Source organism: Pseudochaenichthys georgianus, chromosome 12 (assembly GCF_902827115.2).
Source record: "Pseudochaenichthys georgianus chromosome 12, fPseGeo1.2, whole genome shotgun sequence".
Classification (NCBI taxonomy): domain Eukaryota; kingdom Metazoa; phylum Chordata; class Actinopteri; order Perciformes; family Channichthyidae; genus Pseudochaenichthys; species Pseudochaenichthys georgianus.
In genome coordinates, this window is record NC_047514.1 from 11,982,066 (window position 1) to 11,995,369 (window position 13,304).

General features: G+C 38.7%; 2 protein-coding genes across 2 annotated transcripts; one reads left to right on the plus strand and one right to left on the minus strand.

Annotated features, from left to right (window-relative positions):
• Positions 1 to 16: 16 nt before the first annotated feature.
• On the plus strand, positions 17 to 4,434 carry LOC117455865 (annexin A3-like). The gene is made up of 14 exons (XM_034095491.2): positions 17 to 117; positions 508 to 547; positions 639 to 686; positions 873 to 960; positions 1,472 to 1,566; positions 1,646 to 1,759; positions 1,845 to 1,935; positions 2,059 to 2,138; positions 2,419 to 2,475; positions 2,749 to 2,842; positions 3,296 to 3,391; positions 3,496 to 3,554; positions 3,784 to 3,906; positions 4,042 to 4,434. Exons 2-14 carry the CDS (start codon positions 536 to 538, stop codon positions 4,099 to 4,101), a joined length of 1,017 nt encoding a protein of 338 aa, XP_033951382.1. The 5' UTR covers positions 17 to 117; positions 508 to 535; the 3' UTR covers positions 4,102 to 4,434.
• Positions 4,435 to 4,490: 56 nt separating this feature from the next.
• On the minus strand, positions 4,491 to 13,214 carry rcl1 (RNA terminal phosphate cyclase-like 1). Its single transcript, XM_034095490.2, has 9 exons — positions 13,001 to 13,214; positions 12,452 to 12,523; positions 11,960 to 12,135; positions 10,957 to 11,031; positions 10,688 to 10,812; positions 10,173 to 10,298; positions 9,884 to 10,040; positions 5,752 to 5,855; positions 4,491 to 4,648 (listed from the first exon to the last, which is right to left on the minus strand). The coding sequence occupies exons 1-9, from the start codon at positions 13,128 to 13,130 to the stop codon at positions 4,495 to 4,497; spliced, it is 1,119 nt and encodes a 372-aa protein (XP_033951381.1). The 5' UTR covers positions 13,131 to 13,214; the 3' UTR covers positions 4,491 to 4,494.
• Positions 13,215 to 13,304: the final 90 nt, after the last annotated feature.

Genomic DNA, 13,304 nt, shown 5'->3' on the forward strand with positions numbered 1-13,304 from the left:
GATTCAACTTCCTCCAGATTAAAATGGGCGTTGCCTTTCCAACTTCCTGAAAGGTGTGGCGATGTTGGCATTTTGTGAAATTCCTCCTCTGACATCAATCCAGCCCTCTCACTAAAGGTAAGATAACAAGTAACGTTTCTGACTTTTGATCGCAGTATCTATTGATCTTCGTCGTTGTATCTGTCTGTGTTCCGTGTTTGAACTCTTTTTCCATCGGAAGGATTGTTTTTTAGACTGCAGAGTCCGACATTAAAACGTTTAAGGCTTTAACTGTCTGCAGTTCTTGTAACGAACATGTGTCCTCGATTATTTTGGCTAACTAAACTTCAAAATGTCATAATAATCAAGAAGTGGATTCCTATAAATGTGAAGGCTGTGAAGGACAGAGGATGAGGAAACATTTGCAATACTAAACAGAAAAAGGAGTCTAAAGCTGTATACAATCATCACAATACCCTTACAGTATGTGGAGATGCTGATACTGTATGCTTTTTTCCTTCCTTTTAGTATAATACGTTCATCTTCAACTTCAACAATGTCTGGTTGGGTGAGTATTCAGGCATTCAAATTGGAATATAGGCTTCAAATACATGTCATAAAGGTGAAACTGTAATCATCTATGTTGACTTGTTTTTTAGGAAGAATTGGAAATGCTGTTGGATTCCCCCTCCTCACTGACTGTGACAGTAAATTGAACATGCTCAACATTTTTAGTGCCTTAATGATAGCTATTGTATAGGTGGCTTTTGCTTTAATAGATGGTGGCAAATACTAATTGAAAGCTTAGAACGTACAAATAATAAACTGCAAACAATTTAGCATGTTGTATAAACAAATACTTGGAGGTTTACATGTGTTTCTGTGCTCCTCAGTCCAATGTCAGAGGAACTGTGAAGGATAAGCCTAATTTCAAAGTGGATGAAGATGTGTCTGCACTAAAGAAGGCTATAGAGGGCATTGGTACGTTAATTCACCAGTATACTAATATACAAGACCAACATATAAAGCTCTTTAATCATTATTTACTCTGTGTGTGTGTGTGTGTGTGTGTGTGTGTGTGTGTGTGTGTGTGTGTGTGTGTGTGTGTGTGTGTGTGTGTGTGTGTGTGTGTGTGTGTGTGTGTGTGTGTGTGTGTGTGTGTGTGTGTGTGTGTGTGTGTGTGTGTGTGTGTGTGTGTGTGTGTGTGTGTGTGTGTGTGTGTGTGTGTGTGTGTGTGTGTGTGTGTGAGGGTTTGCTACAACATACAATATTATCAAGAAACGTAATAAATATTAATGATTAATTTTTTTTAATGATTTATTTTTTAAAGATCTATTTGGCATCCGTGTATCAATGCAATGTTATCACACAGAATTTCGCAATACTATGCTGGTATCAAATTGTTCCCACACCTGTCTGTTTGTGGAACAAGTGATTGTATGAGGTTTAAGACCTTGTTGTAAGACTGATTTGTGATGTCTCTTCTCTACAGGTACGACAGAAAAGACACTTATTGAGGTGTTGACCCAAAGAAGTAATGCTCAGCGTCAGCTCATCGCTAAGGCCTATGAGAAAAAAACCGGAAGGGTATAATGTACTTCTATAAACTCAATATTATTTCAAAAAATAAAAAAAAAAATCTGTTTTTTTAACATTCCTCCATCAGAAACTGGTAGATGATCTGGAGGGCGACACCCATGGAGACTTTGAGGACTTGTTAGTTGCTTTGGTAACGCCAACCGCTGTCTACGACTGCCAGGAAGTCATCAAAGCCATCAAGGTGAGATTTGGTCGGGTTAACTTTAAATGCCCTTCTTCATAAAATAAATTGTAATGGCCATACATTTTGGTTGTATTGCACACAGGGAGCAGGGACAACTGAGTCCCTGCTGACAGAAATATTCGCTTCGAGATCCAACAAACAGATCAAGGCCTTGTCTGAAGCATACCTCGCAGGTTGGTATCCTAAAGATAAAATATTCATAATTTCATCAGTTAGATAGTCCCTTGTTGGCAAATACTCATTAAGCAATGTGTCTACACAGTTGTGAAATTCTCCTTTGTGCTGTTTTACTCAAGAAACTGGAAAAGCGCTGATTCATGATCTGAAGTCGGAGGTATCTGGAGAGTACGGCAAGGCACTACTCATCTTGGCTGAGGTACTGTATGTCAACTTGAGACAAACATTTGATTATATTCCAAAGAAATCATCAAAAGTAATTTTAGCTAGACACGTTGAGAATAAATGTCTGTCTTTAGGCCTGAATTGTAAAATGGCTAACTATGTTCTACATACCTGTTAATCTTTGGAAAGCTTGTAATCCTCAATACCAGAGTGTGACAAGTATAATAAAAATGGCATCATTTGAAAAGAAAATTCCAAAAACATTGGATTCAGTCTATTTAAGACAAAATGTATTCTTCTTTTTTTCTTAACAGGGGAAGAGAGACGAGAGCACCAATGTGGACGCTGCTAAAGCTAAAGCAGATGCTAAGGTATATTCATTGCCTCATATCCACTAGTTTCTCAAGTACATTTAGTATACTAATACAGGATGGTAGGTTGTGAACAATAAAACCACTACAGAGCAGTTGATTCACAGTTATATCTGGTGGAATATTTAATTAATTATTGTTTGAGATTTTAAGCCTGACCTTACACATTTGTGTTTGAAGTCAACATACACCTCCATTAAAACAGCTATCTTGCTAATTAAAGTCTGAACCTGCTTTGGTTTGTATTTTCACATTCCCTCTCATTCTTTGCAGGCCCTGTATGAAGCAGGGGAGAAGAAGTGGGGAACTGATGAGGATAAGTTTATCGACATCCTGTGCCACAGGAGTATTCCCCAGCTGCGACAGAGTAGGTTCAACCCACACATGTTTTTATCTGTATGCTAATAAAATACAAGACTACCAGTATGCAGCCCACTGGCGCCTCTGTGAGGTTGTACAACAATGTCTGTTAACATCAACATGCTAACGTGCTGATGTTTACCTCTACGATTTTTAACATCACCATCTTTGCTTTAGCATTTGTTAATCAGTATGCAAAGTAATACTAATAATGTGGATGATGGTAATGCCATTAGTTTAACTTCAAAAATACAAACTTTATGATATAGAATGTGTGCACCAAATTTCCCTGGAAATCAATCCAGAATATATTCCGTGAGGAACAAAACAATTGCGTGGCAATCGAAAAGGTAGACACATTAAATGCAACATTATGCCACAATGCCGCTAGTATGGCTAAACAACTATTGATGTCATTTTTACTTTGCCACCTGACCAAATCGCTGATGTCTTCCAACAGCTCTGGTCGAGTACAAGAATATTAGCAAGAAAACTCTGCAGGAGAGCATTGAGAGCGAGATGTCTGGAAACATCGAGGCGCTACTTGTTGCTGTTGGTGAGAAAAATGTGCCATGTTGTCTGCCTATTTCTGATCCTCACATCTTACAATTAAAATAATATTTATTCGAAAACATGTATTAACATATGGTTTTTGTTTAGTGAAGTGTGTGAAAACCGTTCCTTTATACATGGCTGAGACCCTTTTCAAGAGCATGAAGGTAAGTGATACAATATGTCTATCTATAACTTAAGCACCTTTTGAAACACCAGAGCCAGTGGCTCCCAAAACAAAAGGATTTGTTTGGTTACACCCTTTTACTTTTAGCCACAGCGGACATGAGTGTTTGTCACCAGTGGTGTGGAAAGGAATGCTTAGCCACTGTTTTATAGCTGCAGCTTTGACTAAATGTGCACCACTGCTTATTTCCCAATTGTTCTTTTGTCTAGGGAGCGGGGACCACCGAGTCCACTCTGACCAGGATTATAGTGAGCCGCTCTGAGGTGGACCTGATGGACATCAGAGCACAGTATAAGAAGGTGTTTGGATTCACCCTCTACTCCCAGCTAGAGGTATGTGCACACACCTAGAGATTAAACTGAATTTTCAATACCATTTAAGTAAACATTTCAACAGTTTCAAGTGCTTATTTTGAGATGTAGAGATATGACGTTCCCCTAAAACCCTGTTCTCTCATGTTTGTGTAGTCTGAAGTGTCAGGCAGCTATGGCGACGCCCTCAAGCATCTCTGTGGCCAAGATGAGTGACTCCTCCAGACATCTGTGATGAGAAACATGTGATGCAGAGGGGAAGAACCGCAGCTAATGACCAGTCCCTGACCCTTCCAAAAGCATCGCACATTTTCTTTCTGGAACTAAACATCTAGAAATGCTTTTACATGTGGAATTCCAGTAATGTTCAACCAGACAGTGTCGTGCAGACTGGCTTAAGAAGAAGTACAGACAAGAAGATGCTGATGAACGTCTTATAATAGTATGTCTTACCAAACAGTTGTTCTTGCATATTGTAACTGAAAGTTAACACAATAATAACTAATGTCATACATTTCTCATCCAAGAAAATAAAATGTTTGTATTCTACTATTTGATGTGAGTGAGCAAAGACAACACCATTTCGTTTATATATAAAAAAAACAGATTTTATTTTAGGGTTTTGTTAATGTTGCTGTAACCGACTCCTACACAGGTCATCAGGACCTTGTCCCCCCCTTTCCTTTCGTCTTCTGAAGGCTTCTGAACCTGGATCTTGAACATGATCTGGAAGAAATCTCTAATGTGTCTGAGGAACTCGATCCTAGAGAGAGTGAGGGAGAGAGAGGAAATAAGTTTAATTTGTAAGGGAGGCGTTGCTCCTTGAAATGAAATATTGTCCAGCTATCAATAAATCATACACCCTGGGAGTTTAAGAACAGTGTCCCAGGAGTACTCAATGTAGACTAAGGTCATAAGTTATTAGTATCTTTTATCCCTCATGCATTTCTCAAAACTAGGGTGTTCAATATGTATAAAGACAAAGCCGATTAACAGAATACAAATATGAAAATGTTTAAGCTGGATTCCATTGGTCTTCAGAAAAAAAGAAATGAGCGTTACCTGAGTAAGAAGAGGAATGCATTGTGATGGCACTGCCAATCTTCAGTTATCATAGTACTGTACTTAAGAGGGACACAGCACCGGTACCATGATAACTGAAAATGGACAGTTCATAGTTCATTCCTCATTCACGATGATGTTGTCTGAAATCAACATGACATTATTATCCTTATATTCATTCTAATATATTATTAAAGATTTAAAGCGGTTTGCCTACCAGAAAATATTCAAGTTAATATGAAACCTAAACTGTTAATATATCAGTTTATCCCACATACACAAGGCAGACTCTATAAACACACGGACCATGTTAAAGCACAGCTGGACAGGTCCCATGATAATGCATTCCTTCAAAAGCATGTGAGAAATGTAAGGACATTTAACCTGTGATTCATCGTCAGCTGAATTTCACTTGGGGATTTTCTGCTAGTTGAAATAAAAATAAATAAACCTTTTTTCAATGTAACAAAATACATAAAAAGCAGTTCACTTGAACTTGTTTACTGTAAACTGCAGGCGTTTGAAGCAAGAAAAACACTTTTGGTTGCATGGGCCTTCAATTTAGTTAAAAACTAGTTTCAAATGTTTTAATTCTATTATTTTGCAAGTGAAAAACACAAACCACAAGGCTAATGTTTAACACACGGATGATTGTTTTTATTATGCTCGACAGTTGGACGAGAACTTCTGCACTTGCAAAAGATGGGATAAGTAGAAGAATACCAAAGTGCTTCTTTGTGGTGACTTATAAACAAGCTATGGCAGGAAGCTATGTGTGTCTGTCATTGAGTGACGGTGGCTTACGTGTGTGGGGAGAGGGGTCCGAGCAGAACCTTCGACACGTCCTGTTGGCCAAGGGTCATCAGGAGCAGCGCCAGGCTTTGATTGGAGGAGTCCACACAGCCACCCTAATACAGAGAAAGAGGAGGGGCGATGCGTTCAGCAACAAAAACAACTTTGAAACACGTCATGGAGGTGGAGATGTTTGAAAGAACTCGGTAACCCCTTGACAGGATATTGATTATCTCAGGTTCATTACCCAACAATATTTGCAAAACATAGTGAGCATCCAATAGTGGTTGTATGTTTTTGTCAGCTCTGGAAACGCATATAGTTACTTTAAACTTACAAGAAAGTAGGGCTGCTCGATTATGGAAAAAATCCGAATCGCGATTATTTGGGTCAATAATTGATATCACGATTATTAAAAACGATTATCCATTTACTTTGAAAACATCAATTTATTGGAGAATTTTTTTTTGAACAATATGTTTTTAACAGTTGATTATCCTGAACTTTAAGTATAATTCAACTGAAAATCCAAAAATAAAAATATATAAAAAAGTAATAATAAAAAAATAATTGTTTTATTTCGATTGTTGTTTTCGTAATCGTTGCAAGCCATAATCGCGATTAAAATACGATTAATTTAGCAGCCCTACAAGAAAATACATTATGAGTCAGAGAACACAACATGTTTGTCTTGTTTTTCACTAAATGACTCTGGGTTTTCCTGCCCTCCCCCCTTTTTCTACATATGGCATATTTAGAGGACAGACGATCCACTCTCTGTATCCAAGTGATCACATGCCATCGTGACAACTCGACAACAGCTACGTGCTTTCCACCAGCCTGTATGAAGGGCCTATGGAACTCTGGAAACACCCCAATTTAGCATTTAAAAAAGAAAAAGAAACCAACATTAAAATGGCCATCTATTCTGTGGATTTGTCAGTAAAGTGAAAAATGAGTTTCCTCAATAGCACATCTATTCTATCCATGTGAGCATGATCCCAAGTCACGCAGTATTATTGCATCGTGACAGCAGGAATATGATTCAATTACATAATCATATAACTGAAGCCACGGCAAAACTATGGAGACATTGTTTTTTTTTTGCCAATGAGGCAGACATTTTGCCAACTGCATTCCAACTATGAGTGATTGATGGAACTAGGTATTCTGTGAAAACAAATTCAAACAAATACTTCATAACTTCCAATATGCAACACTTCCATTGCAGTTCACCATTATACTCCATTGACAAGCCTTCAGACGAGCATTTTGTTATGAATTTAACTGTATAATGCACATTTATTAATGCATATTAAACACGAAATAGCCGTTACTTTTAATCAAATAAGCAAATACTTCATACTGTCTGGATGCAAGAGAGAATTTTCATATAGTATTTCCGAGAAATTCTACCAATCACAATTAATTTGCCTCCAGTAAAAACTCAAAAGATGATCATTAGGCGCAATAAAGGATCTCAAGGTTTAAGGTTGATTTTCTATTTTACAGCTTTATCCAACCACTGAGAGTACCTATAATTGAGTATTTAAAGTATGTTGTGCCCGTAGGACCTTACCTTTGTGGGTTGCCTCCTATCAGTTCAAAAGAAGAAGTGCAACACATTACTATCATTTGTAGCTAGTTTCAGGCCCTGCCAGACAGTCAATATCTCCCAAGAGGCCACCAACAGACAAGATCTGATGGAAAAGTCCCTTAAATCCTTCCACTGAATGGTATCCCCCTTTCAAACAAGCAAACAACAAAAAGTGGTCGCAGACAAACTTAAGCTAGTCAATAAAATGGCAAATCAATAGCCAAATTCCAAGATAGTACTTGACCTAAAGTTGTAAAAATGTGTAAAAAGGGTGAAATAGAAACCAAATTCAGAACCATTCTTAATTAAGTAGAAAAAAAACAACCTGAAATGTTATTGGAAACACTTACATCAGCTCCTGTCCAGTGTTGATGTTGCTTCCAAAAACAAAATGTCCATCGTGTGGCTTTGGGTTACTACAAGAAACTGTACTGATTAACCATTAGACAAACAGACGCACATGATAGAGAGCTTCCATGCCCTTTAATGTGAATCCAGCTTATTTCTTTCTCAGTTTTCAAAAATGAACTATTCCAGCACAAATGTCTGACATTCATTTTACTCTGGTGTTATCATTTCTATTCTCCGCTGTAGAAAATGCTCTGACGCCTCGCTACAGTTAGGTATAAGAACCAGTTAATTCTGTTTATCAAAAAAGGAAAGAAGCGTTTTAAAATAGTTTTTCTTAAGAGTTTCTTTCGTCCACCACCCTCTGAGGCTGCTAAAGAAACACTCTGGCTTGGATTCAAGAGGATGCATCCAACACTATTCCTTAAATCAGCCCCAGCTAACTGGCCTCACATGGCTCCTCTGAGAGAAGCAGAGCCTTGTGGAGGCAAAGTGAAGTCACACAAACACTTCTAATTCTACATACTCTGATTGAAAGTGGGCTCTTTTTCCTGACTATGTGACATTCTTTCTTCATTTATACAGCCATTACTACACGTCACACTACAGCATAGAAAGATATGGATATAATAAATGTGACTTATGGGTTAATTTTCTGAGGCCTCAAGCATATTAACAAATTACTGATCAAGAAATCCTTATCCATCGAGAAATGAATGACGATAGGATCACACATTATTCATTTGACACGTCACATAACCAGGTTAAACCCTGACCTTTGACCTCTGCACAAACATATTTGTGACTTGAGTAAGATAGCGGTTTTCTCTTCATCATAGATAATAACGGTTTTAAATCCAGGTATTTATTTTATTCATCATGGCATTTTCTTCAACAAGGTCATGGCACTGTCTGGTGGTCAAACTCGGCGAGGCTTTTAATTTCATATCGAAAATGCAACATATGAGTTGTCGCCAAATGTGAGCCAGCCTCTGATGGATAAGTAAAAACAATCTTAAAAAGTAATAAGTATGTACATGTAGTATATATGTCTTAGACAAAAGTGTCATAGGAAAAAACCAATGAGACTCCACCAGTCAGGGGAACATACTTCTTTTAAGGCACAGTTAAGTTCTACCAACACACTGACTTACATGCATTACGTTTACACAGGCCGTTACATCCATAGGAATGGAATTTAGAAATATTCTGATTTGATTTAAATGAAAATACGCTTTTGTTATATTATACTTTCCTTCTTCATTGTGGTTCTTCCCACAAGCAGTTTCTCAGAATGCCCGACTGGGGTCATTACTGGAGAATGCGGGTAAACAAGAAATGATAGTGTTGGTAGCGCATGCTCGGACTCTAATAACCAATAGTGTGTCCTGACCTTGTATTTCAGGTATTCCCCAAGAATTTCAAAATCTCTTGAGACAAGGTAACAATAGATTTTCCAGCTGCTGTGTGCGGGAACATTCTGACTAGATAGCATCTTCCAGTGATAAGAAAGATGCAAAAAAATAAACTTTGAGTGAGTTAAACATAAGCAAAGTATTATAATACTATATACACTTCATAGTGAAAAAACATTACAGGAAGTGACGGATAACTTTTTGCAAATGTATTTTCAGCATAAAAGTGACTACTCAGCATCCAAAGTTAGAAAGAATATAGCCATTGAATTTGAGTTGGATGTGATCTGTCAACCATTATCAGACTTGAGTACAGCAGGTAACCATCACGGTCTGCTGGAACTATTCAAATAAACAGCACAGGCTTGGTATTTTGAAGGGCAGCTGCTTTCAGAGCAACTGAAAAACACTGTGCACAATAATGTAGCAAACCAATATCCAGCCTTCACGCATTGGATCAAGTGCTGCCATTATGGGCAAAGGTCCCGGTTAGGCAAGGCCTGAAAACATGGGACAAATTCCTGTGAACGTCTGCTTGAGTTTCTACACCTGTTCACAATTAAATACATATTTGATACCCTGGTCAGAGCAGCCTGTAAATTGCCAAAGAGGGATGATTCAAAATTCATGCCAAGAGACAAAATAAATCACATTCTAGGCTCAGACAACTTAAATCTCTATATTTTCTGTGTTTCTAATAACCCCAAAAAGAACCTTACTGAAACAAGTGTATGGAGTGAGGCCGGAATATAATACATCTTTTTAGGTTTTTTGAGGAACTTACCCGATACACCTCCTCCAAAAGCATCTGGGCACAGTTCTTGCCGAGGTCCTCTGGAAGCATGGGGTCTCCCTGCCCCTGCGGCGTGGACGACATCTCAGCGCTGAGGAAGGAGCCGTTCATCGTCTCTGCCACCAGGGTCAGACCAAAACCTGGAGATCTGCAATTCACCAAAATGAATGACTATGCGTTTCTTTGACTAAAGCTGTAAGTACAGGTGATAAAACAGTGAGGAGGATTGTTTAACAAACATTTGATTTCCCTGTAATTCTATTTGGGCCGAGATACTCACTTTCCAGAGTTGGCTCCCTTCATGTGGTCGGTGTAGATGTAGATGTCAGGAATGAACTTGTTTAGGACGCCCCTGGCTGTGTCCACTAACCTGTTGGCCATCTGAGGAGAAACTCTCACTGAATATCTGGGTTTAGACTGTCAAGGACCTTTCAGATCATCAGAACACACATTTTATTCAATTGAAAGAGTGCAAGCTTAAACTGGAAGGAGCACGAACTTGAGAAAAAAACAAAGTAAAGCTCACTGGCATTTGTGAACAGATGGAGTGATTAGTAAATAAATCAAGAGACTTATTCAACAACTATTTACAAATTGACTCATTGTTTATTTTTCATGCAAATATGAAGAAAATTATCTTGTTCGTGCTTCTCCAATGTGAGGATAAGCTGGATTTATGTGTGTACACATCTGGAGCTTTCACATTAAGCTGTAATGGCTTTTGAATGTCAACTTGTATCATGTATATTGTTAACAGATGAAAAAGGGCCATGACTGTGAGCTCGACAAGGATACGCCACTCCCCTGATCCTCTTGATCTTCCCCGGGTCGGTCAGCTGCACCGGCCTCATCGTCCTGCGGGTTGGACATATGAAAACGACCTCTCCTCCACCGCCAGGCGCCATACCCCTCTTCACCACCTGAGGGAGCATCAATAGAGGGAGAGTGAGAGAGCGAAGGATAGACTAACCTGTGTTCAAGTAGCAGTAGTATATTTGAACATAAACCCCCCCCAAATCAAATGTGACAGCATGCTTATCAGCAGATCACTATTGTGTGCTCACCTTGAGATCAAAGCCCTCTCCATCAATGCCAAACTGCTTCATCAGAGGGAGGGCTGTGGACTTCAGCACATCCACCTGCAGGAGACAGAGGGTTTACAACCATTAAGTTGGAGAAGACAGCGAAGTAAAGTGGAAACTCCTGGCACCAGAAAACCTGCACTGTTGTTGAGGAGGCAAATCAAATATTGATACAAAAAAAGGTTTCTACAAAGCCAGATCACTAGGTAAGAAACCATGCTCTGGCATCTGGATTATATTCGGCTTTCTTGCTGTTGTAAATAAACTGGTGCGTATACCAGACACCAAAGCAAATTCCTAGTATGTGTAAACGTACCTGCCAATAAACTTAATTCTGATTCTGAAACAGTTGCAAATCTGCTTGAGGTAGCCATGTTGCTAATGTTAGGAACAAGAATGCTGATCTTTCTGTAAGTATTCTTGTCTGTTGAGATTTAAAAAATATGCTTCTGCGTCATCACCGGGTTAAGATATCTACCATTTCTCAAAACAGCAACAAATTGTTTCCATGACAACACTTTTCTCTAGCGTCTGCAATGCTTCTTCTCAGTGCTGGTTTGTTGACAATATACATGTCAAAACAATGCAGCTCAGGGGAGAAAAAGGATGATGCATTGGCTGAGATTGGACTGCTATAACAACACTTCAAACGTGCAAACAAACTCAGAGACCATGGTTTAAAAACGTGTGAACCACAATGTGAACCACAATCTGTTTACATTTTAATAATCAAGTCAATGTACAAATGGATTAAAAACTTGAATATGTTGCTTAACTATTATGTGTTCTTTACAAACTCTCCACCTCAGGTGTAAAATATGCAGTCTGTAAAAAAATACATAATTGATCTGACATATACAGATCTGACATGTACAATAGAGGGCATGTGGATTTGGCAGGTGTGGACTTCCCATAAATTCAATTTACAAATAGGTCGAGGTTAGTCGTTTTGGTAATGAGCTGATGCATGCATGAGGGTCCTCACCGTCGGGTCAATGTGGTCGTTGGTGACCCCTTTAAGCGTGGCCTTCAGAGAGGTCTTCATGAATGGAGCCAGCATGAGCAGAGCCTCCAGATAGTAGCCGATCGAGCGCTGAGTGTTACATTCATGTTCTACAGAGCCCCCATACAACAAGCCAGGCTGGTAGAATAACACAGTACCTTGTGAGGAAAGACTAATTGTAGTTAGTGAGTCTGTATGTAGAGGGTGCTACTTTGCAGTCTTTTGTTAAATACGACTCTGAACATAACAGTTCAATTTAACACCAAATGCACACAGAAATAGCAAAACTAAGGTGTCAAATTAATTATGAGAACAAAAATACAGAAAACATTGAATAATTTCTTCAAGGATGCCTTTTATGCATAGCTTAGGTGTTTATTCAATGATGACATCCTCCACAATCATCTGGCAGAAAATAGTAATACATTAATACAAAGGTAAACACTTCAGTCACATCATAATGATAACACTCACCTGTCTGGTTAATTTCTATTCTCGATCCATTGGTCACTTTGTCTAGCAGTCTGATAAAGCTGGCCTCGAAATCTGTAGAAGAAAAGCAACAATGATACTCCTACAGTATATCTTTAACCAGACTTTCTGTGGCTGAGCGCCATGTTTTAATACAAGTTAAGACCTTGTTAAAAAGGTATGATGGGACAAAATGTTGCCCTCTTTTCTTATTTTACATACAGTAACAACACATTTAGAGACAAACAAGTTGATTTAAGTATTCTTGCATCTATATGAAGATTATCATTCACATTAAGCAAGATAAGTCCCTCAAATAATATGATAACGTTAAGGCAGAACTCTGCTTTGCAAATACTAGTTCAAACTCTTGAAAGGCATAACAGCGACATAACTTTATACAATTATATTAACTTCACATTTGCAGTACTGTACTATCGTCTCCCCTCCTATGACTTCCAGTTATAAAACACACTCCAAACTGCGTAACAGCTAGCATGTTAGCCACCGAGCTAACTGCTACGCCACATGCAAAGTGGAGCTGAAACTCACCGCGGAGCCCCGGGTTGTCGTCTTTGGACCTTATGTTTTTTATTCTAACACGCTTTCCACTGAGTGTGGATAAAACTAGCCGCTGTCTGAAGAAATTGCAACCATCGTAATCGAGCCCGTGGCTGGCCATGTTATTGTTATTTCTGATGGAGTCAGTGGGAATCCACGTGTGTGTCTACAGGAAAACGCTGGTGGGAGGCGAATATACGGCAAACCACGAGGGTCAAAAAGGGAATTTACAGGTGGTTGCGGGCAGACCATGGCTTTATTGAATTAATAAATTTCAAAATAAGACTTATTAAAT

Bases quoted from the DNA above. Each gene is read 5' to 3' on its own strand.
- rcl1 (XM_034095490.2), bottom strand. From the start codon at position 13,130: ATGGCCAGCCACGGGCTCGATTACGATGGTTGCAATTTCTTCAGACAG. The intron at 10,041-10,172 runs GTGAGTATCTCG...GGTGAATTGCAG, and splicing joins AAGGGAGCCAACTCTGGAAA to ATCTCCAGGTTTTGGTCTGA. The intron at 5,856-9,883 runs GTAAGTTCCTCA...TCTCTGTATTAG, and splicing joins TTTTGGAGGAGGTGTATCGG to GGTGGCTGTGTGGACTCCTC.
- LOC117455865 (XM_034095491.2), top strand. The intron at 1,760-1,844 runs GTGAGATTTGGT...TATTGCACACAG, and splicing joins AAGTCATCAAAGCCATCAAG to GGAGCAGGGACAACTGAGTC. The intron at 2,476-2,748 runs GTATATTCATTG...CATTCTTTGCAG, and splicing joins AAGCTAAAGCAGATGCTAAG to GCCCTGTATGAAGCAGGGGA.